The sequence below is a fragment of the Manis javanica genome, chromosome 7, assembly GCF_040802235.1.
Source record: "Manis javanica isolate MJ-LG chromosome 7, MJ_LKY, whole genome shotgun sequence".
Taxonomy (NCBI): domain Eukaryota; kingdom Metazoa; phylum Chordata; class Mammalia; order Pholidota; family Manidae; genus Manis; species Manis javanica.
Genome location: NC_133162.1, coordinates 95,920,876 through 95,946,367, shown reverse-complemented (window position 1 = coordinate 95,946,367; position 25,492 = coordinate 95,920,876). Strand labels below are relative to the sequence as shown.

General features: G+C 34.6%; 1 protein-coding gene across 21 annotated transcripts in view; it reads left to right on the top strand.

Moving 5' to 3' along the window:
• Window positions 1-25,492, top strand: part of PTPN4 (protein tyrosine phosphatase non-receptor type 4) — a 269,179-nt gene that overhangs the window by 199,361 nt on the left and 44,326 nt on the right. For 20 of the 21 annotated variants that reach the window (XR_012133350.1, XR_012133348.1, XR_012133349.1 and 17 more), the window contains 6 exons: window positions 1,749-1,817; window positions 8,366-8,491; window positions 10,452-10,610; window positions 20,967-21,123; window positions 24,802-24,885; window positions 24,969-25,025. Coding sequence is in view for 18 of the 21 variants with exons in the window: in XM_073241311.1 (XP_073097412.1) it covers window positions 1,749-1,817; window positions 8,366-8,491; window positions 10,452-10,610; window positions 20,967-21,123; window positions 24,802-24,885; window positions 24,969-25,025 (652 nt within the window). In the remaining 3 variants the exon portion in view is untranslated. The remainder of the gene's footprint in view (window positions 1-1,748; window positions 1,818-8,365; window positions 8,492-10,451; window positions 10,611-20,966; window positions 21,124-24,801; window positions 24,886-24,968; window positions 25,026-25,492) is intronic. The other variant, XM_073241313.1, reaches the window with a different exon arrangement.

Genomic DNA, 25,492 nt, shown 5'->3' with positions numbered 1-25,492 from the left:
CCCTGCTTTGATCAGGGGAAGTACCATCTGTAAGGTACTTGTAGTATCCTACCTCCCAGTGTCCTATCCCCACAGTTGTTATAGCAGCTACCACTGTTTGCCAGTCTCCTGCTTTGACTTGCTCTACTTTCTGATCTCATACCAGAAATAAAGTAGAGCCTAACAGAATGCCAACTTGCAGAGAAACCTAAAAAATAAGAGTTTGTTGACTTGCAGCCTCATACAAAACTTAGCAAAGCCTGGAAGGACAAGATTAAGGCCTATGACCACTTTTTAACATTAAATTAAATTGGCATATATAAATAAGCCATGTATGTGTATAGTTGTAAAAGTTAAGTCCTATGTGTAGTTCCTAACTTTACAAACATATCCAAAGCACTTTTAATCATCAAAATGATTAGTACACTTGTAAATGAGGTGGGAATGGCAGCATAACAAATATTTCTCTGGACACAGTCCTATTCCTAATGGGTATGCATTAAATAAATAACTTTTTCCCTCATAATAAGCAGTGGTTGAGAATACTAGAACTGTTGTAATACTTAGAATGTTGAAATACATACACTGAGAGTTGGAATTCAGAATACCAGAGGATTTATTACTTCCCCACCAACCTTCTCATACACACATCCTTAGTATCTCTGTTCCACAATATTGAGGGCATTAAAATCATTGTTCTAATGTGGAAATACAAAACAGTGGTAAACGTTAAATTTGTTGCCTTGTTTGCAATTGCAAGTATAGTTTATCCTTCTTAGAGTAAATGTATTTTCTTAAGAAATTTCAACTTACTTAAGTTTAAAAATCATGGTAATGATTCTGACTTTTCCATTAAAACTAAAGCCGACATTCTATTCATATTTATCTATACTTACTAATGGAAGATGATGTTAAAATTTCATACTTAGCTTTGGAAACCTATATGTGACTCCTTTTATATGCATCAGATATCTACATATACAGATGGTTAAATTTAATATACCAGACATTTATAGTCATTTATACTTGAGATGTGACAGAGTAACAAGTATTCTGAGAACCAAGTTTTTAATAACAAATTAGGTTTGAACACATTGGTTTATTACAGAGGAGGACCAGTTCCCATGCATTACCCATGTGCTTGCTAGACAAGTCAGCTGCAAGACAAATACCCTACAGTGCCCAACTCCCAACCGTATTTCTTATCCTCAGTTCCTTTTTATATACAAAATTCTGGAGTTGCCTGTGTCTGGATGTGGAAGGATTTGAAGATGTAACCAGTCTTGATATCTATGATCATTACCAGTAGGCAAGGAAGAAAAGCTTGCCCAAGGAACGAGCAGTTCTTCAAGATTCCACACATTTCAGGCCCTTCAGTAAGGAGTTAGGGACACCAGCTAAACCACAGACCTATCGGGTGAGGGCAGGGCTCAGATGAGCTGGACATAGCAGCCTATCTCTAAATCTAGAGGGAGTGCCTTTCCTGAGAAGGAATTCCGTCATACACAGTTATTTCTCTCATACTCTCAAAGAAGAATCTGAAGGAAGAATCTGTGGAACACGTCTTTGTTCATTCACAGAAGAACTGTAATGAAGCGTCATCGATTTAGGTGGAGGTGGAATGTAGTCCAGTCTTCTTTTATTCTCTACTCCTTTTTCTGTACTAGAAATATCTTGTCTCTTATGAAATTGTAATGTAATCACATTATGTTGTCATTTTATCTTACAGTTTTCTTTAAAATTTTATTGTGCATATTTTTATATTTCAGTGGGAGAACTGAAGTCCAGTCAGTTCAGTATGGCAAAGAAAAGGCAAATAAAGACAGGGTATTTGCAAGGTAAGCCACCTCTGTTTCAGTGTTAAAATGTTTTTTTAAGGAAAAATTAAAATTACTAAAAATTCCTTTTCTAGATATGATTACAGAATTACCGCACAATCCTTTCTTTAAACAATAAATTATGTTGATGGAATAATGAAATAGTTTCTCTAGTTTATTCATTCATTTTTTTTTCACATGAACTAAATTAACCTTGTGCCAAGCTTTGTAGTTCAGACCAGGCTGAATCAAGTTTTATATTATTAATATAGTATTTTGTTGGAAGGTTCTTTTCTCTTTCTTTTTCAACATTTAAGAAACACAGTGACTCATTTCATATATTATCCAGCTCATTTCATATTTCTTTAAATCATATTGTTAAGAAGTAAGTTCTTTTTATTAGGGTGTCATTTAATTATCTTCCTTTTCTAGGATCAGTTAATAGCCTGTTTGCTTTTGAACAAGTGAAATGATATATGTGATCAGATTTATGTTTTAAAAAATAGTGTTATGAGCAAGGGCAGAGATGGGTTGGAAGTAAAGACTGGCTACATAGAGACCAATTAGAAGGTTATTGTAGTAATCTAAACGAAAATAGTGAAGGCCTAAACTAAAATACTGGAAATGAAATGGAGAATAGGAAACAAATCTGGGGGAATATTACAGGTAGAACTAGCAGAAGTTGTTGAATAATTGGATAGAGGTGTGTTAGAGGCAGGAGTATCAGGGAAGACACTCAGTTTTGAGTGGCATTAAGTGGACAGCGAATGGAGGAGAGAAAGTAACTTTGTAATGGAAAAAGTTAAATTGGCACAGGTCTAGTTGAGATGATGAGCGACAACCTAACAGAATATCTAGTTGATTAAATATTCAGTTGTAGAGCTCTGAGGGAGGGAGAGTGATCAAATAGGTGGCAGTAAATATTTATGGAAGACCTACTCTGCTGAGCATTGTTTCAGGCCCTGGGAATACAATGAACAAGATGCCCATCTAAGTCCCATGGAGCTGAAATTCTGATTGGGCAACAGATATTTAATATAAATAAAGGATTGAGCCAGTGCAAGACCATGGAACTAGTGTATACTTTTTATATTTCAGAAAGAATAGGCCAGTAGTGGACCAGAGTGAGCAAGGCAGTGGTAGAGGAGATGGTTAGAGAGGTGGGCGGTAGTCAGAACTTGTATCATACTATGTTGGAAATGGTAAGGATTTAGGATTTTAAGTGGAAGCCAGTGGGGACTGACAGCATGGAAGGGATATAAATTGACTTGCATTTTTAAAAATATGGTAGAGTTCTTAAATTTTGCAGTGATAATCTGAAGTATTTACAAATATATGACTTCTGGGATTTGCTTCAAAATAATTGGGGTGAGAAAGAGAGCTGAAACAAGGTTGACCGTAATGACAATTGTTGAACCTTGGTCCTGAGTACACAGGACTTATTAGACTATGCTCCCTCTACCTCTATGCTTGAAATGTTCCATGATAAAAAGATGGGAGTGGGACTTGTCACGCTGGCTGCTGTGATAGAATCAACTCTCTGGGCATGTGAGTGGAAAGAGGATGATCAGTTAATCAACTGATCTTGTTAATCAACTGATCAGTTAATCAACTGACTTGACATTTATTTTGTATTTGTCTGTGCCAGGCAATTTGTATATTTTAATTCACACGCCCAAAAACTAAGTGAAGTAAATTCCATTACAGATGAGAAAACTGAGCGCAGCAAGTTTGAATAATTTACCTGAGATTATACAGATAGTGAGGGATGTAGCCAAGATTCTAGCCCAGGCATTCCAGGTTATTACCCACATTTTAACCTCTACAGAATGTTTGTTATTCTTCATGAGACAGATGAATGCTTGACTCCTTTCCTGTCTCAGAGATGTGGGAGATGATCTTATTTATCATGTCTTCTGAATCAGAATGTAAGTTCTGTGAGGGCAGGAGTTCTGTCTCTTTTACTCACTGTGGTAGCCCTACCTCTGATAATAATGTGTGAGATATGGTAGGTGTTTTTCCAATGTAGCACTGTATTTTCAGTGCCAATGCCTTAGAGTGGATAAATCCTTAAATTCATGTGCTTGGTGTCTACTGCCATTAAAGACTTCAGAGTTTTAATATATGAGAATTAGAGAATTTTGCTTTTGATTTTAATTTTGCTTTTAGTCTTTTAAAGACTTCCTGGTAAAAGGAGCTCTTGTTTTTTTCTTTCTTGCCTCCAAAAGTAGAAATTCCTTTGTTGTTTTTTTCTACTCATATAGGTGTATATGTTTTAAACCTTTAACACCACCAAATAACATAAAAATTGTGACCCTGACACAAGCATTTAAAAATTTTCAGTATTTACTCTAAGGTTTTGCCATGCATATTTAGAGATTTATATGTATGTTTTGTTTTCAAAATTTTTATTTTTTTTTTGTTGCTTGTTCTTATTTTAGGCATTTACTTTGATGTTGAAAAATCTTCAGTCATTAATAATGTCAGTAAATCTTTAAACAGTTAAATCCTGTTATCCTAAATTGTAGATTTAACTTTGGGATTCTTCCTTTTACCCTGCCACTTCCCTGCCTTTGGAGTTGGGGTCATTGCTAACACTATCTGATGCTTGTAAAAACAAGTTCCTTGTGTTTTGTTGCCCTTGTCTAGCTTGGATTAATACTTAGTCTATAGGCACACACCTGATCATCTGCATTTGCCCTCTTACAGCACTAAACTATGTTTTCTACCTTTATCTTGCATCTACCTACCACTTCAGCATTTTATTTAAAAAAATACTAATAATAATAATAAGGGAGAAATGTGGGATTCACATATAAATCAAGTATAAAAATCAAACGAATAATCATAATTGACCTGATTGTTTATAGTTCATGATGCGTGATCAGAACCGAAAGTTTCTGTGATGACTGCTCTTGCACTGTTCACCATGTGGGAACTTATTCATTATGTAGGAACTTGTTCACCATGTAAAAACTTGTTCGTTATGCTTCAGAAGATTGGAGACTGTTGAGAATTAGGCATGGGGTTGATTAATGATTGTGCATTGAGTCCCCTATAGAGAATTTTATTGTTGTTAACAACCATATGATCAATAAATATGAGAGATGCCCTCTCAAAAAAAAAAAACAAGTTCCTTGGAGTGAGGACATTTGAAACAAAAAATTATTAAAACATTATTATGTATTTGAATAATAAAATTTACTTGCATTTTTTTCATCATTCCTGGCTTACCCTCACCCTGATTTGTCTATGAATTATGTACCCAACATGGAAACTGTCAATGAAATGACTTGATATAAGAAGGATTAGCTTGTAAGGGCGGTAGCATTTTGCTGTGGTAAGTTTACTTGAATTTGAATAATGTATCATTTCAGCATATTTTTAAAAACTTTTGAAATTGATTAAATGTCAAATCTGATTTTTAGGTTTATGAGGGAAATATTGTCTGTTTCTCCATTAAATATAAATCTTGGTGTCATATTAGTGGCTTGGTTATTTCAGAAAAGAGTAAAAAAGACACAGAGATGCCTACCTTAGTAGAAATGACAAGTGAAATTATTCAAAATCCTCTCTTTTACAATCTTAGTTACACTTGTTTCCAGTTAGAAAGTAGTATGCACCCAAACAAAGGTAAAATGGACAGTAAAATGTTAATTTGAAATTGTTTTCCCTGAAATTCTTCTTGAGAAAGAAATAATTTACTTCCTGTCAACTGTTTTAATTTAGAATGTATTCTAATTATTAGTACTATAACTTACTTGCACTCCTTTCAGACTTGTTAAAATCAAAATTAATATTTTTCTGATTCTTTTCTGTTATATTAGGACTTAGCAGAAGAAAAAAGCATAAGTATTTTTATTATGGTGCAGTCTTAATTGAAAATATTTATATATTAATGTTAATATCACATGCAAATGACTATAAGTGTTAGTGTTTTAATTTTTTGATCATATCAGATTTTGAGAAATATGCAGATAGTCACACCTGCATCTTAGTTCTTCATTTTTTTTTATTCATTACTAAAATGTGAAATTGTCTAACAGGTTGTTTTATAAGATCAGTATGCATTATTCAATGAGTAGTAATGCTAAAATTCCTGTATAAGAACTAAATAATTGTCTGTTTCTTTTGTTATGATGGATTTATGTGAATCCTCCTTGAAATACAAGTCATAAGCTGGGACAGGGTTGTAATTGTGGTGTTTTAATGATCCTCCTAGCTCTAAAAGACTAATAAGCTTTCCTGGGTGTTTTTTATAAAATATCAGAATCTTATTGTGCAGCATATCTATCAAAATACTGCAGCATATCTATCAAAATACTCTAATGGTTTTAACAATTACTAAATTAAGTTATTCTGTTAAAGTACTAGACAATGCTAGAGTTCTGGTCCACTTAGAATTTTAGTTGGCAGTATAAATAGAAAAGATTTCACCTTAAACTTTTCATGGCAAGGTAATTTTTTAAACAATAATAAGTTAATACTTTTTTGATATATTGATTCTTTGAATTGCTTTCACATTTTTCAACTGTCACATATATCTAAGAAGAGAGCAAGAAAGCAAAAGAATGTTTCCATGCAACAGAAAAATAAGGTGCCATGGTCAGAAAATAAATTTACCACATTGCAAACACACTGATGAAGTGTGGTATTTTTTTCTCTGAAATTTCCACACTCAACAGGAAACATAGACAGCAAGCTTGAGTGGGTGGGTATCTGAGGTTAAAACTGTTAATAAAATAAATACCTGAAATTTAGTTTGAAATGCAGAGCAGCACTGCCAGCCACGTTTAGTTTATTAACAACAGTAAAGTCTTCTAACACTGTATACTGGTGAGTGTAACTGGATTTTTTTCTCCATCAAATGGCTTTTTCTCTGTCTTAGAAAATGAAAGTAGTTGATCTGACTTTTGTTAGTGAACTCTCTTACAGTTTACATTTAGTAGTCTAATATATGAGAAAGAATAGTTATTAAGAATTAGCATTTATAGAAAAATGGTAAGATTTCTTTTAATGATCTTCATTTGAAAAATCTAATGCATGAGATAGCATAACTTACTTTCATCTTATTGTGATTGATAGGAATATTTGCACTGCAGTGTGAGGGTTTTAGACTAAATGATGTCCTGGGTTGTCTTCAAGTCAGAAAACCCTGTAACTTAAACTCATGATAATAGGAAATGTTCATACTTAAATTACTTGGAATTGATTTATGAAAAATGAAATCTGAGTCAGTGTCTTTTTTTTAATTGATAACATCTCTTTTAGAAATGTTTGATCTTCTTAAATTAAGGAGATGTCATGAGATCAAACTAAAAATGTTTTGGCTGTGAATACCTGAAATGGCAGAGCATTTGTGTGGTTTAAATTCAGAAGTAATTTAAGTTACTGTGGTTTAATAAAATTAGTAGACTAAATCATTACATTGAAAATTTAGATACACAAATATCATAAAATCCAGGAGGTAGGAAATGACCCTAAGGATCATCCATTGTATGAGTAAATTTAGATATTTAGATTAGAAGCTTAAGTCATTTGTCTAATGGGAAGGTCAAAACTAGGATTAAGGGCCACTACTCATCATTATTTTAATCCTTCCTGCTGTATACATAAATTTTATTGTGTACTCTTGATCAGTGTTGTCATGTTTTAATTAGTCTATTTCTATGTACATAAGTGAATTTATTAATGAAATATGGAACTATCAGTTTAAAAGATGATTTATTATGTTAGCTTAATTGATTATATTAGCCTCCACATTAACTCTGCATTTCAAAATGCTAAGCATTTAAGTAGATGTCAAATTTTCCATGAATTTTGGCCACTATCTGAATTTGCATATAAAAAAGACTTGTTGACTTCCCTTAAATTCTGAAGGTCTCTGAACTCTGCAAAGATCAGTATCTTTTCTGAAAAGATCACTTAGTTTTTATCTTTATCACTATGATAGCTGACAGTTATATGGAAAGGTAATAAAACATTCTTTTACACCCCCCTCAACAGTGAGACAGAATAGTTAACCTTCCAAAGAATTTTTTAAAAAAGAAATCCACTAGCCTATATATACAGAAAGGAAAATATTATAAGTAAAATGCAATATGCATAATTCATGTTTTTTCCTGTCTTCATCGAGGCAAAGGATCAGAGTTTAGATTTAAGGATATTCAGGAGATAATATTCTAGGAATTATTTAATACATCACAAGATAAGGTAGAGTTCCAGAAACTCTGGAATAGGAATAGGCAATGTCTGTAATACCTGAAATATCTGAGAAAACTTGATATCCAACTACTCCCTTTTTTCCTTTCTTTCTTTTCTTGTTTTTTCTTTTTCTCCTCTTCCCTATTCTCCTACTTTTCCTGCCCTGTCTTCCTATTCTCCTTTATATTAAGGAGATTTATTTTCTTAGGAAATTATTTGATAACTAGCCTTTGAATGCATTGATTTCTTAACAAGTAAACTATGTTTACTCATCTAGAATATGATCTATTAAGATAAATTCTAAGGTTTGGTGGATAATTTTGGTATATAAATAAAACTTTTTTCATATTATATTATATCTGCAGGTCCCCAAGTAAGCCCATGGCACGGAAATTAATGGATTGGGAAGTAGTAAGCAGAAATTCAATGTCTGATGAGAGGTTAGAAACACAAAGCCTTCCATCACGATCTCCACCTGGAACTCCTAACCAGTAAGTACAGATGAATATCAGGTGTACATTTTATTAATTTCTAAATTATTGGCCATATATTTCCATTGCCTGAAGATCAAAACGTGTCTCTATATTTAAATCTTTTGATCAGACATAATCTCTCTTGCACCAGAGCATTATTTCTTCTTAGCCTACAGCTCACTGCAGAAGTGGCATGGAGTAGCCTCTGCAAATGCAGGAGTAGAAAGTTGAACAGGATGCCCACCTTCCTATACTGTTGCCTTTCACAGTAAGGGTCCCTAGCTAATCAATTAATCAAGATCTATTAGTAGACTTAAAATCTGAAACTATGGTTGTTGACATAATTCTTTTCCATGTGGCTTTCCAACAGAACACCTAGAAGAGCATGTATTGCTTGAAAGTGCTAAGTGATTGTGATTCTCTTACTTAAGCTCCTGCTCTAGCCAGTGCTCTACCACTTTCTGTGGTCTTATCAAAAGGATTCCCAACATCAAGTTCCTACAAGCTTAGCCGTAGCTATGCGAAGAAGCATTGTGTTATTCAGTACCAGCTGTGTATATACTTCATTTTAGCACTTTTCAGAAAGGTTTTAGGATTTGGTGTAGATAATAAGGTGATAAACTTTGCTGGCCAAAGATGTTATCTTAATTTTATAATGTTAACAAAACAATGTGTTATGTATAATATATGTATGTAATTGAGATAATGATTAAAAAATATGTATGTCAGCATAGTGATCGACCTTTTAACCCAAAAGGTTGATAAATAAAATATTTGAATTTTGATATGGAATATAATATTTGAAGAAGTCTAACTTTAGAAAGATTTTATACACATTAATGTCCAATAAATATGCAGTAAATTCTAAAAGTTGTGTCACTGATGGATGCTTGTCAGTCAAGAATAAACTTCTACTATATTGGAAGTAAAGTATGTTGTTCATAAACAGTTTGGTTCACAGAATATTACCTGATACCTAAAATCTGAAGAAATAGGCTCGTAATTTTCTGTCTTGCAAATTGCATACTAGTAAGTCACCTTTCTTCATTTAAAAAAACATATATTTTCAAAGGCTAATTCAGTTGTTCAAAGAAAATCCAGAACCTTCTTTTTCTGATTCCTTTTCCAGCCAGCCATTTCTCCATTTGTTAACCAGTGCCACTACATAATTATAGCAAGTTGTAGAAGACACAAGAAATTTGAACCAGATGATTGAATTAATTAATTAGCAGTAGCTCTTGTTGAATTTTCTGGTTAATGAAACAGTTTTAGGTATGATCTGGAAACAAAATGTTTCTTTCTAAATTCTAGAGAGGACAGTGTGGTGGTTAAGAACATGGGTCATGGAATCAGTGTACGTTTGAACTTTGAGCAAGTTAATGTCTTTGTCCCATTTTCCTCATCCTCAAAATTATATTTATATCAATAATAGTATTGTTAGGATTAAATTAGGTGATACATGTCAAATGCTTAGAATAATGCATGGCACATAATAAGTGCTCAAGTGTTAGTTATCATAGTGACAATAATTCATGTTATTTATGAGGATGAAAATATGTTCAATATGTATTCTTAGGAATTAAAGCAATTCCCTTAAATAAAAATATTTATAAGGACTAAAAAAGAATTTAGATCAGAAGATATTTCTGAATCATTAATTCTATCCCTTTATTTTATAAATGCTGAATAAGATCCAAAGTTGTTGTGACTAACACCTAGCAACATTAAGGTTGGTTAGAGATAATACATGACTGAATAGGTAAAATGCTTGTGGCAGATTGTCAACTGTAACTCAGATCTTTGACTTCCTGTTCTGTGTTCTTTCTGTTTACATCACGCTGTCTGTCAGAGACTGCTTAGTCAACATTGTTAGTCTTAAAAGCATGTAGCCACTTTCTAATTCCATCATGTAATTAAGAAACTTAAAAAAATGAACTAAAGCACATTTTTTACTCAGTTTTTCTTCCTCTTCATATAGTCGAAATTCTGCATTCACACAAAAGGGAACCCGGTTACGACCATCTTCAGTTGGTCATTTGGTAGACCACGTGGTTCGTAGTTCCCCAAGTGAAGTATTTGTGAATCACAGATCTTCATCTTCAACGCAAGCTAATAGCATCGTTTTGGAATCATCACCGTAAGACCTCTTTTCATTTTGCTTCTTTTTTATAAATAATAATGCCCCAAATTGTTTCATTTGAAATGATGTAGGAAATGAGGGTATTTGATACAAGATTTTATTTATGCAAAGTTTTAAAATTGTATATATTTGTAAGTGTGCTTATTTGTCCCTGAGAATTTTTAGTGCCCCCCTTTTCCCCCCAAATCCCCCCCCCAAAAATCACTGTTACTGTTTTGTTGATTCAATATATTGTTAAGCTTTTAGTGCATACACTTAAATATTTCTGCAAACAGTGTACCACTATGGTCAGGTGGTAAGATAGTGAGAGGTAGAGTTTTCTGAATATCTTACAGGAAGGAAACCATAGGATGAATAGACAGTGTTGGGCACACATCATTCTAAAATTCACTTCTACCTCATATTATATACTGATACTTTTGATTCAACTTACAATTCAGTATTTACTGAGATATACTGAAAACTCCATTGGTTTAATGCACAGCATGCTTGCCTTCACATTAATACACAATATCTTGATTTATTGGTTTATAAAGTGCGGTTCATACAAAAGTAAAAATACAGTGCAATAATTAGAAAAAAAGTTAAATGTTTACAAGATACATAGATAGGTGGCAAGATTCACTAATTATTGAGAAGAAGAAAGGCATGTAAAATACAGTGAGTGTGCTCAGGATTAAAGAAAGGATGGATAGAAGAGTAGATAGTGTGATTGGCACAGCTGGTAGTTGTTAGAAAAATGTGACTGGGTATGTGAGAGCCAAGGTTGTTCTTTATGTGGGCCAACCAAAGGAAGACTGGCTAAGCTATTAATACAAGTGGGACTTTAGTCTTGTAACTCTTATCTTGGTAAAACATTTTAATTGTGTGTACACATCATAAAGAATGAAGGAGTAAGAAAAATACATTGCACAGTGACACCTGTGGAGAATGAGCTGAAAGAAGAATGATTGATGGAAATTTAATATTTTATTAATTTAGAAGTTAAGATTCTTACTTGAATTTAATTTTTAGTAAGTATGTGTTTTCTAATTCTGAAACTTTAAGGGCTACAAGTACATTAAGGATATGATTGAAATGTTAATTGATTAAATTTTAAAATGACATGCTTTCAGTACATAAAAGTAAACCACGTAGAGGAATCTCAAAAGCCTGTCTTATTACAGAACAAAACTGTAACTCCTGGGACCTAACTCAGTTATCTTAATTTATATTTTTTGAAGGGCCCCTTTCATTGAGACACACAAACATGCACATATACATACAATTGAGAGTTTCCAGTTGTAAATTTTATAGATTCACAAACCCAAAAAAAATCACTTAACCTCCTCAAAATACTTTTGTTGTGGTATGCTGACCTGAAGTGAAGAAGCAAGTTCAGTATAGTGGAACCATGCAGTTTTTGTGTGCCCTATCCCCTTCATTCATGCCTGCCCCCACCAATCCACAAGAATTTCAAATGCTTGAGGCTTTTTCCTGGGATATGTATTTTATGAGGCTTATGTATCTGTATTCAGTTTTGAATCCATAACATTGCATTTGAAATTCAACCAGTTTTTAACCTATTCTTAAGGTTCTGAGAATTCTGAAAAGATAAGCTTAGTAGTAAATTAATAACTTCTGTTAGCTACTTAAAATCAGCTTTTCCACAAATTATCTCCACCATTCAGTTCAACAGAACTCAATGAATTATGAAAGAGATGTAATTCCCATTGTATAGATAAGAAAGCCACACTTTATGGCACTTCTCTCAGTTTACAGAACTAAAATTCAGATATCCCCTACCTGAGCCAGCCAGTAGAACTTTGTAACCTGGACAGGGGTTTGATTGATTGATAGTTTTGCAATTTAGAGAAAATATTTTGCAACTTAAAATCCATAGGTTTTAGTTTTACATTGGCCAAATGTGAAAAGAATTCAAACAGTATGTTGGATTAAACCCAGAGTATTTCAGTGTACTTTGAAATAGGCCTTGAGATCATTTTTTTTTTTTTTTTGAGTAAGTACAGGGGCTTTAAGGTGAAACCTGAGTCTTGACTTGAATCAGTGGGTGAGGTCTCTTGCTTCACAAGGAGAAAACATTAGTGTAACTCACAGGTGTGTTTACTGTGGAAACAAATAGGAGGTTGTACTGCTTAGAATAAAGTTACCATTTATAGACAGGGGTAAATAAATAGTCTACCATTTCCTTCCTTTCTTTAAATGTTTCATAAAATATTAGACTGTTTTAGTTTGTGATTTTCAAAGATAAAAACAGTTGCTCTAAATTAATTTTAAAATACTTAACAAATGTTTATTTTAATAAATTCACACCACAAATGTTAATATATTCCTATTAAGAGGTAACAGAGAAGCAAGGCAATTTCTGTAATCACAAAACATGTGAGTTGTGTGGTTAAGATTTAATTCTTTATTATGATACAAATTGCTAAAAGCAGCAGTAGAGAACTCCTGTCGCTGCTCTTGAAGCTTTCATAAGGAAATGTAAAACTGAATGGGCTGAAGTAAATCAAGAAAGCTTTTGCCCGCCTGGCATGATTGACAGTTTTAACAAATCTTTTGCTGCTATGTTACAATATATTGCTCTATTGACAGCAAAGTGCAGTTAAACATAATGTTTTCATTACTTGCTCGTCACTTAACATTTTCCAAAAGGCCAAAGTTTAAGGTGGTAAGCAAGCTGTTTGTGTGCAAAACCTCACTATGAAAGTTGGGCATTGGAACACTTTTAGAATTATATTCCTTTCCCTTCTCCTGTACTCTTTTTTTTTTTAATGTCCAAAGTTTAACACAGGTAGTAATTTGTACAAAATAGTTTATATTGGTAAATTTTGAAAAGTTCGTGTTTTTGAAACCTAGTTCTCAATCATTCCCTACCCCTTTGGATCATTTTAGGCAAATTATTTGACTTGTAAGTATATTAAAAACATTGAGTCAGAAATATGTTATCAATTTAAGTAAGTAAAGGTATTATTAGAGCCCCAATCTCTACTGATATTGCATTCCATTTACTTAAATATAACTTGATTCTTTTATAATTAAAATATAGTACTATTACCACTCACAACCAGATGGAATGACAGAGTCATATTCAGGATATGTTCTGGTAACTTCTGTTGAGGCCTCAGATACTGGAAGTTTGGAGAGTTGTTTAGCTTTTGTCTATTTTATAAATTGGCTTATGAGAAACATTTCATTTGAAAAAGAATCCATTGCTACAAAAGTTTGGAAGCCTCTAATTTAAAAATTACTTTGCTACTGCTTTTTATAGTTGTTTTCTTAGAAGTACAGCCATAATGTGTTAAAAGTACGAGCTGTGGAGTCAGACTGGGTTTAAAACTTGGTTCTACCACTTCTAGTATTGTGACCTTGGGTGAGTTATTTTATCTCTGTAAGCCTCAATTTCCTCACCCGTAAAAGCAGGGTAATAATACCTACCTCATAGGATATCGTGAACTTTTAATGAAATGCATCATTCACCAGAGAAAAGGTGCTTAATAGATGTTAACTGTAGTTAGTTTTGGGGGGAATATATACTGGCAGCTTTTGAATATCAACCACTTACCTATCTTCATGTTTTAAGTATGGATGTCTGCTTGAATACAATGAGGAATTCCCCAAATTTTCAACTTTACCCTTAGATCCCTAATCACAAGAGACTCTGTGCAGACTTTGTAATCCTGAAGTGTTATATGTATTTCCTTGAGCCATTCTTTCCTGGACTATTTCATTCTTGTTTTAGCTAATGAGTCATTACAGCTGTGTCTATACCTCATCAATTCTGTTTGCTAAGTCCCCAGAGATTTGCCTTCCCTCTGTCCCTCGGAGCTGCTCGTATTGATAATATCATCTCTAGACTCAGCTTAACCCAGTTCCCATGCCAGTCTTGATTAAGTCTAGCATTATATCATGGACCTGGCAGTACTAGGCTGCTATAGGATAAGGAGATACAAGAACCATAAAGAAGGAGGTATCAAGTCATGGGGACTCAGAGGATGCTGTACTTGTGACAGCAAGACTAATTAAAGGCCCCAGGCTTCTATAGTTGCAGTATATTTTTACCTGTCATACATCTCTGGCAGAGTCTCTGTTACTTGAATTTGGGAGCTAAGGTCAAGGACTTGGACCAGGAATCTCAGGTCTGATACTCTGATTCTGGAATAGATTCCTACTGATACAAAAATATGACATTTTCAGTTCTATTCTTATTACATTGATCATATCCGTGAGAGTTTATACATACTTTCTTAATTACCTCAAGCATTAATTAGTATCAATCTGAAATTATATTTACTTTGAAATACTCTGAGTGTCACTATAAATTAGCCAAAGTATCAAGAAGCTTGAATTTGGACTAGAATTTTATCTGGGTCTTAACATAATATAGGTAAAGTATAGTAGAGTTAAATGCCTAGTGAAGACTTGAATAACACTAGTGACTAGTTGAATGGTACATGAGCTCCTGGTATGTATCTTAGAAAATAAGAGTTTTAAAAGAAGACATCCTTTCTGGCAAGTTTGTGTTAGTGTCTGTCTACCAAGAAAATGAGGTCTTGTTTTAGTCTGAAATTAGAATTAAACTTAATGTTTCTATGAAAGGTATGTATATGCAGTTGAATCTTTTTTAAATTCATAATTTTCAGGGTCTGTCTTGCTAATTTTTACTTTTTTTTAAATTAAAAAAATTTTTTTTTGGTATCATTAATCTACAGTTACAGAAAGAACATTATGTTTACTAGGTTCCCTAATTTTTCCTTTTTATAACTAACTAAAATAATCCCTTTGGGATTACATGTCTTTCTATAATTTCCCTATGACAGATCTTTTCCAGCTCTCACCTTTAAAGCCAAATGATTACCTCTACTTACAAGACTCTACTACTTATTTCTTTGGTTCCTATTTCCCCAGTCCTGTCAAAGCCACCTGATAGTAGACACTGGTCTTCTCTTCAGGTCAAGGTCCCTTCTACTGGGGCTTTACCCTCTCCCCCTCCTGGTTCTTCCTGAGTGCCTGATGTTTCTCCATTCTGTTAGGCTTAGTGGTTGTTTCTTGTTTGTTTTTTGGTGAGTTTTTTTTGTTCGTTTGTTTGTTTCTTTGTTTTGACCTAGAAATAATACCTTTTCTAGAACTGGCCTAATCCATAACATTATTTTAAATGTATTATAATTTCTAATTATGATGCATGGTTTACTTACAGAAATCATCTTCCTAGATAATTGTTTGAGTAAGTAATAAATTTACTATAAATGGTAGCTCTATATTAGATAATGAAGAAGGAAGTTATCATTTGTTATGATAAATTGAGTTAATACTTTTGGAGTGTGCTTTAAAAATATAATTGATGACCATTGCCCAAAATACGAATTTCAGGGGTCTGTGTTAACATCTTTGATTACTTTTACAGGCTGTATCAGACAGATAAATAGATATACATATAGATATGTATAGATAACTAAATATAAAGAGAATTGATTATTGAAGTTGGAAACATAGAAAAGGGCAACAGTTACCAGGATTACTGGGAGAGCACAAATTAGTTTGTAAAAGCTCTGCAGACCAACCTTAGCATCTGCAGCAATCAGGCATCTGGAAAGCCTATCCTCTGCTCTCTGAGAAGTTAAATCTAAAGTAATTTAAAACAATGAGAAAGGCAGGTTGCCTCTGTCCTGAAATCCAAAGTTAAACTGTCCTCTCCTTTGTTACATTTTGGCTAATCCTCTCAGCCTGTACTCAGGTTTCTTCACCTTTTCTTTAGAATTGGTGTAAATCCTGGCCCAAGCCTGTGTGCTTGGACTCTTCTATCTGTGTCTTCCTGCAGACTTTGAATGTTTAGAAGAGAGGTTATACTCAGACAATGGCTGGAATCTGGTGAGTCACACTGGGTGGGATTTATGTAGACTAGAATTCCTATGGCCCATCTAAAGGCAGCAGCTACAATTTAGATTTGCCCAGTGGTTGACGAACTGTAATGTAGATCCATTCGTTCCAGAACTTTCTGATTTTCATTCTGGAAATCCAGATTTGTATGTTATTTTTTAAATGTAATCAGTCTCACATTTTACAGAAACAATGAATGGGCCAAATGTATTTTGGCAAAACTGGTTCATAAGCCATAAATTTGCAATGACTGTTATGAGACAATGATTTCTAATTAGCAGTGCATAATAAAAACCATTTCTGGAGCTTTTTTGACTGTGTATGCCCCATGTCTAAACCAAGAAATGCACATTTACCAGTTTTACAAAAATACTCCATAATGTCAGTACTCTCCCTCTCTAGTACCTGAGCATTGCCACTGTTCATGCCCATACCTGCCAGGTTTGGCTTGCTTAAATAGTGCACTGCAGATCAGGCTTGAGTTTGTCCCTGTTGAATATTTTAACACTATATTTAGACTGTTAGTTGGGCTGAGAATAAAGAAAGTTGCTCTGATTCTATTCCCCATCTGATCTCAACCTTATGCCCTAGTTTTGAGGCTAAATGCTTGCTGAGTAAGACAACTATATGCAAAACTAAAAAACGTTTCTATTCACCTTGCCTAAGTGAGTACAGTTACTCCTAGGTACGGGATGAGACCTATTGATTGGTACATGTGGAATCCAGTGACTTCTGGTTTTTGTAAAGTCTCACAGGCTTTTGAGCAAATGCTTTTTAGAAATGTCACATCTGTGAGGCTCTGCCAAGGTATGTAAATCTTTATCTGTCCTAATCCCTTGCATCAGGCCACAATTGAGGTACAGGTCATTCTTCTTATCTGTGGGAACATTTTCCTCAACCAACAGTACTTGAATGTATTGGATCTTAGAAGCTTAGGCTCTTGACTGTTGAAACTAACAATAAAAACTAGAATGTTTGGTACCTGGAATCTGTAGCCATCAAGGTGTAGGCCTCAAAGAAGCTTTTGCTGAAAACAAAAGGTATGCTCTCTGATGCAGTCCTATAAGACGTACCAGAATTTAGAGCATTTTGTGCTCTGAAGATTTCTATGTAGAAAACTAGGCTGGGAGGGCATAACTGTTTACCTGCCTGTTTGGTGATTATATTTTATACTAGACTATAAATTTTCAGAAGGACTGTTTTCTCTCTCTTAGAATAAACCTCCCTGGAGAAGGATACAATTATACCATTATTAATCCTAGCTAACTTTCCTGGCACTAGTCATATTTTTAGTTTTGCTACTCATATTTGCCAGGTATCTAGCAGCAAGCCTCTCAATAAGTTCATACCTTCTCTACCAATTGTATCCAAGAGCCAGTCTGGAAGTAATTATCAGTTATCTTGGACTAAACTATGCTGTGGGCAAATTACCCCAACTTATAATGACTTACGACAGCAAATTCTTTATGTACATCATGGATCATCTGTGGCTCAACTCCATGTCATGTTCATTTTAGGACCTCAACTGACCAGAGCCCCTGTTTGGGACATGGATAGTCTCATGGTCAAAGAAAAAGAGAAGCATAGTGGCTCACGAGGTGTTTCTTGAAATTTCCTTTCAAATGTGACCCATACTACTTCTACTCATATTTCATTGGCCAGAGCAAGTCATATTGCCAAGCTTGATGTCAGTCAGGGAGGGGTGGATAATGCTTTTTGAACACTAATATAATCTAATGCTGTTCTATATCCTCAAGATCCAATGGTTTACATTTTACACATCTATTGTCAGCAAAACTCAGCAGAAACTCAGTGAAATCTGCCTGAGTACTACAGCAGCAGCCATGCAGCTTGACACAGCAGCTGTCAACTCTCTTTATCAGTCCTCAGGCAATGAAACAGTAATTCTCTCATTTCCCCAAAGGGCTGTCTCAGAGATAAATATAATAACCCCAATGATGATCAGTGCTTTTTTCAAGAACCATTTCACCCTCCCCATTCTAAACTCCACAACTCCCATGGATACAAGTTAAGTCACTCCTTCCCTCTTCTGGCCTTTGTGAAAAACTCACAAGTAATGTAATTACATATACTGTGCTTGTTCTTAAAAGCTACAGTTTTTACCTTGAAGCTTCCCCTAGCATATGCAGTTCTTTTTTATTAATTATTGCTACAACAGTTTGAGGCTTATTAAAAGTTAATTGGATTTTTGCATCCTTAAATTATATACTCTGACAATGTCTCATCCAGTTTTGTCTCTTCAGTGATCTCAACACTCACACTCAGGTTATAATTCTTGTTGCAGAATTTAGTTATTTACTATCATGAATTGTATTTTATTTCTCAATAAATTGGGCCATTGACTTGAGTTCTCTAGACTATATTTGGTATTTTATCTGTGGAATGGCTGAACTCTCAGTTGTGATTTCTCTTTGCTTGTCTTATTCCATGGTTGCTTATATGACTCACTGAAAACCTTAAAAAAAGGTTGTTGGACATTTGCAACAACATGGATGGAGCTAGAGGGTATTATGCTCAGTGAAATAAGCCAGGCGGGGCAAGACAAGTATCAAATGATTTCACTCATCTGTGGAGTATAAGAACAAAGCAAAAACTGAAGGAACAAAACAGCAGCAGACTCACAGAACCCAAGAATGGACTAACAGTTGCCAAAGGGAAAGGGACTAGGGAGGATGGATGGGTTAGGGAGGGATAAGGGGTAAAAATGGCCATTACGATTAGTACACATAATGTAGTGGGGGTGATGGGCACGGGAAAGGCAGTATATACAGAGAAGACAAGTAGTGATTCTATAGCATCTTACTATGCTGATGGACAGTGACTGTAATGGGGTATCTGGGGGGAACTTGATAATAGGGGGAGTCTAGTAACCATAATGTTCAAGTAATTATATATTAATGATATCAAAATAAAAAAATAAAAAGGTTTTTGGAAAGGTGTACCCATTGTTATAGTAGATTAATAAATATATTCATAGGGATATTTTACATGTATATCTTATATGTAGTATGTAAGTATATACTATTATATGTAATATATCTTATTATATGTAGAATTGCTTACAGAGTTGATTAAGAAGGAAATTAGATTTACTATTTAACCTTCAAAGTTAAGAAAGATTTCATTAAAGAGTAGCACTTGTAAATACTGTATTTAAAGCCTGTCTCCCCAAAGGACATCATCAACAAAACAAAAAGGCATCCTACAGTATGGGGGAATATATTTGTAAATGACATATCTGACAAGGGGTAAACATCCAAAATATATAAAGAACTTACACACCTCAACACCCAAAAAGCAAATAACCCGATTAACAAATGGGCAGAGGATATGAAGAGACACTTCTCCAGAGAAGAAATTCAGATGGCCAACAGACACATGAAAAGATGCTCCACATCACTAATCATCAGAGAAATGCAAATTAAAACCACTATGAGATATCATCTTACACCAGTAAGGATGGCCAGCATTGAAAAGACTAAGAACAACAAATGCTGGCGAGGATGTGGAGAAAGCGGAACCCTTCTGCACTGCTGGTAGGAATGTAAGCTAGTTCATCCATTGTGGAAAGCAATATGGAGATTCCTCAAAAAACTAAAAATAGAAATACCATTTGACCCAGGAATCCCACTCCTTGCAATATACCCAAAGAATACAACTTCTCAGATTCTAAAAGACATATGCACCCCTATGTTTATCGCAGTACTTTTTACAATAGCCAAGATATGGAAGCAACCTAAGTGTCCATCTGCAGATGAATAGATAAAGAAGATGTGGTATATATATACAATGGAATACTATTCAGTCATAAGAAAGAAACAAATCCTACCATTTGCAACAACCTGGATGGAGCTGGAGGACATTATGTTCAGTGAAATAAGCCCGGCAAAGAAAGACAAATGCCAAATGAGTTCCCTAATTTGTGGAGTATAACAATGAAGCAAAACTGAAGGGACAAAATGGCAGCGGACTCACAGACTCCAAGAATGAACTAGTGGTTACCAAAGGGGAGGGGTGTGGGAGGGTGGGTGGGGAGGGAGGGAGAAGGGGAGTGAGGGGTGTTATATTTAGTACACATGGTGTCAGGGATCACGGGGAGAACAGTGGATCACTGAAAAGGGACATAGTGCATCTCTGGCAACTTGCTGCACTGATGGACAGTGACTGCAGTGGGGTATGGGTGGGGCCTTGATAATATGGGTAAATGTAGTAATCACATTGTTTTTTCATGTGAAACCTTCATAAGAGCGTATATCAAGCATACCTTAATAAAAAATTAAAAAATAAAATTAACCAAAAAAATAATAAAGCCTGTCTCCTACTAAACATTGTGAATATCTGAGTTGCTTGACCATGCTTTTTTATTAGAATATAGTTGACTGACCATAGCTTTTAAAATAATAATCTCTAAGATGACTTCCAAATTACTTGGTTTTCCCCTTATTTCCTATCTAGATCTCAAGAAACCCCTAGAGATGGGCAGCCTCCAGCTTTACCACCCAAACAGTCAAAGAAAAGTAGTTGGAACCAAATTCATTATTCACATTCTCAGCAAGATCTGGAAAACCATACTAATGAAACATTTGATGTGCCATCATCTGAAAAATCTACTGTAAGTCACTTCTTCAAATATTCTCACATTTCTTTGATATTTTTTAGTCACAGATGAAATTTTTTGTCCTGTGGCATGTCTTATCTATTAAATTATATTACAGTACTTACTCTTTTCATCATATGTTTGCTGATGAATTATTCCATGATATAACCCAATTGTGTTATTTTCTTGTATCATCATTTTTAAGTGTTCATTGCTCTGAAATTTTAATTTGTGACATACTTTCTGGTTTTAGTTTTACAGAACACACGTTTCTAGAACAAATGCTAATTAATAATCCATTAAATACTATTAACTTTGTTATTTAATTCACTGAGTGTGGTGAGGAGACTATCATTTTCATCAGCCTTCTGAAATTGAGTACAGTCCTTAGAGTATATGATCACTGTTCTACAAAATATATTTATGAATTTTTGGTATGTTTGCCTTAGAGAAAATGGTAAATTGCTAGAAATCACTTCCTTTATGAATTTTTATTGCTTCCTCAAGCAGATGTAAATAAACTAAAAGTGAGATTGTCCATAAATTTCAAGGACATGCTATGTTCATGAGGGAGTGTACGGATGTACGGACAGACAGAAAGATGGGTATGTTTCAGGAAACTTAAAGGGACCTCAAAGAATAAAATGGAAGAAGAGGGTTCACTTCAGGTATCAATAGTGCCAGAAGCTTCTAGGGGCTCCTGTGCTACCTCTAGTCTTTCACTCATAGCCCTCCACATTATCTAAAGTTGAAAAGCAGTAGGCAGCCACTCTGTTCCCCATACTTACTGCTCCACCACCACAGACACATCAAAAAGAGAATCAGAGCCCCTACCAAAAATGAATGACGTATCTACTGCTTGTTACCCATAGGGTGATTCTTACATATCATTCATTCATTGATTCAGTTACTGAGGTCTTCCTTGTGTGCTTGGTACTTTGGTAGGTAGTGGGAATACATAGATAAATAAGACATGGAGCCTGTTAAATAAACTACATTCTAATTTGTTTTTTCATTCATGCAAAAATTACTGAGTACCTGCTATGTGCCATGCATTGTTACAGTCTCTGGGGATGTATCAGAATAATATAGGAAATAAATAAATAAAAGTCTGCCTTCAGAGAATTTATATTCTGAAGATAAGGGCAAGACAGACAGTCAGAAACGTAAATAATTCAGATGTACAGCAGATTAGATAGTGAATACTAGGGAGAAAATAAAGCAGAAAGGGGCCAGAGAATTTTAGGAGTAGAATGTTAATTTTTAGCTAGTATAAGCCAAGGATGATCTGTGATGAGTTACTGGTTTCTATTATTTAACATGTCCTATGATTTAATATGTTCTATCACTTCACAGTTCTGCTGTTTGAGGAGAACCGTCTGGCTAATTCCTACTTATTCTTCAAGACAGGTCAGAGATAATCACTTTAGTAAGTCTTCCCCTAAACCCACAGCTGCATTAGTTATTTTTATATACTTGTGGATCCCCTATATTCACTTCTAATCATAGAATTTGTACTGCCTTCAAATTCTACTGGAAGAGCAGGTAAACTGATAGAACAGCAGGTACAAAGACAGGAATATGACTGATATGGTCAAGGAGTCCCAAAAGATTCAGTGTGGCTAGAGCAAAATAAGCAAATGAGGAGGAGACAGGTACAGGAGAGGGCTAGATCTTAAAAGCCTTATCTTGTGAAGATTTTGTTTTCTAACTCTCAGATAAGAAGCAAATGGACATGCCTAAGGAGAGAAGCAAACATGATGTCACTTAAGTGACAGTGTCTGTATGGCTGTTGTACTGAAAGTGACCTGAAAGCAGGGGAGAAGTAAAGATACAGGTTGTGAGGTACTGCAGTGTTCAAAGCAGGCAAGGGTGGTTTGGACCAAGGTAGTAACAGTGAAAGGAATAACATGGCTGTATTCTGGATATATTTTTAGAATAGAGATAACATAATGTGCTGATGGACTGGGATGTGGAGTACTGGGGAAAGAGAGGAATCAGGGATACCAGCAAGGATTTTGACCTGAACAACTGGTAGGAGGAAGTTGCTGTTTCCTGAAATGTGAAATACTGCAAGTAGAGCAGGTATGAGTGGAATATCAGGAGCTCAGCTTGGGACATGTTAAGTTTTGAGATGCTTATTAGAAATCCATGTATTGATAGGATTGTGGAGTTGAAGAGAGAGGGCCAAACGAGTTATAACATTGGGAGTTGGTGGCATATGCAACAGGAAGAAATCACCAAAGAAGTGTGGCATGTAGATAATCAGAATAAGAGGTTCTAGAAATTGAGCCTTCAGTCCTCTAAATTATAAACATGAGGGAAGTGAAAGAAACCAGCAAAGGAGACTGAGAAGATGCAGACAGAAGGGTAGAAAGAAAACTAGTCAACTAGGTGATGGGATGAAAGTCACAAAGTAAAACTTTGTCAAATGCTACTGGTAAGTCAAGTAAGGTGAGGACTGAGAATTGAACACTGGATTTAGCAATGTGGAAGTCTTTGGTGACCTTAATTACAATAGTTTTGGTGGAGTGCTAGAGGAGCCTGACTCTAGGAAGATGGTATTGGAGGAAACAGAGACAACAAATATGGGCAGCTCTTTCAAGAAGTTTAGTATCAAGAGGAAAGAGAGAAATGGGGCAGTAGCTAGATGGGGAAGTGGAGTCATGAGAGTTCTCTTTTTTTTTTTTTTGAGTAGGAAGACTAAGAGTATTTCCCAAAAGGATGAGGGAAATGGATAATGCAAGAAAGTAGAGAATTACTATATTATTATCCTTGAGTATGGAGGAGGGCCTAGAGCAAGTAGGAAGACAGACAATTTGAAGGCAGTACACATTCTATGATTAGAAGTGAATATAGGGGATCCACAAGTATATAAAAATAACTAATGCAGCTGTGGGTTTAGGGGAGGACTTAACAAAGTGATTATCTCTGACCTGTCTTGAAGAATAAGTAGGAATTAGCCAGACAGTTCTCCTCAAACAGCAGAACTGTGAAGTGATAGAACATATTAAATCATAGGACATGTTAAATAATAGAAACCAGTAACAAATGAGCATATATTGTATTATTCCATATATGTGAAATGTCCAGAATAGTCAGGTCAATGGAGAAAGAAAATAAATTAATAGTTGAATAGGACTTGGGAGATGTGGTGAGGGGATGGAGACTGGCTGCTAATGGATATACGGTATCTTTTTGGGGTGATGAAAATGTTCTAAAATTAAAGGGTAGTGATGTTTGTGCAGCTCTCTGACTATAGTAAAAATTGAATTATACACTTTCAGTGGGTGAAGTGTACAATATGTGAATTGCATTTCAAGCTGTTTTTAAAAAGTAAAGGGAGCAATATGAATTCATTTAACACTTAAAAGCATTTGCTCTGTGAAATGCTCTGAGCCAGGTTCTAGGGATATTGTGATTAATAAATTAATCAATATATGTAATAAAGCCCCTATTCCTCTTGGCACAGTCTAACATGCAGTGGCAAGGAGGCATGAGAGAATATATCTATTTGGAGTAACTTTAGGTTATTAGTCAAAATTAATTTTCCTGAATTAACATTTTAATTTAAATGATGACTCTTTACAAACTAAAGATAATGTCAGCATACAAAAAGCATGCTTCATGTATATTTGAAGGATAAATTATAAATGAAGAAAACTACAAGTTATTTATTTTTGTCTTTTTAAGCCTAATGGTGGTATTCCACATGATAATCTTGTTCTAATCAGAATGAAACCTGATGAAAATGGAAGGTTTGGATTCAATGTGAAGGTAACCTAGAATTTCTCTTGTACTCGGTTTTTAAATGATGATACTGCTATTTTGGTAATATTTGACCTTGCGTTGTTTTTAAGGGAGGATGCGATCAGAAGATGCCTGTGATTGTGTCCCGAGTAGCCCCAGGAACACCTGTGAGTTATCCAAATCTTGCAAATAAATCCTATTTTCAAAATATGTTCTTATTTTATTGTTTATTAGTTTAAATAAAGATATTTAATTATTTCTTTTAATTTGTCCAGGATCAAATGTTGTTGGCTATTAATAACTTTTAGTGTTTCTAAAGTTCTCATAGAGTCTATCAAAATAACCCCTTTAAACAGCAAAATGTAGACAGAGGTACAGTTTTTATTTTGCTTGTTTTTTCATTTAGAATAGTTTATATAACATTCGATTTGCCTACTTTGTGTTTGAAGTTTCCACTTTAAATGGAAATAGTACCAGTGATTTTTTTCCCCCTTATAAGGACAATTTTTAAAACTGTATTTTGAGCATTCTAAACAAAAGCAGAGAAAACATATGTACCCATCATGATAAACTCCTCCTTCCCCCTTACCCATCATTCAGCTTTAGCATTCATGAACTTTCTGCTCATCATAGG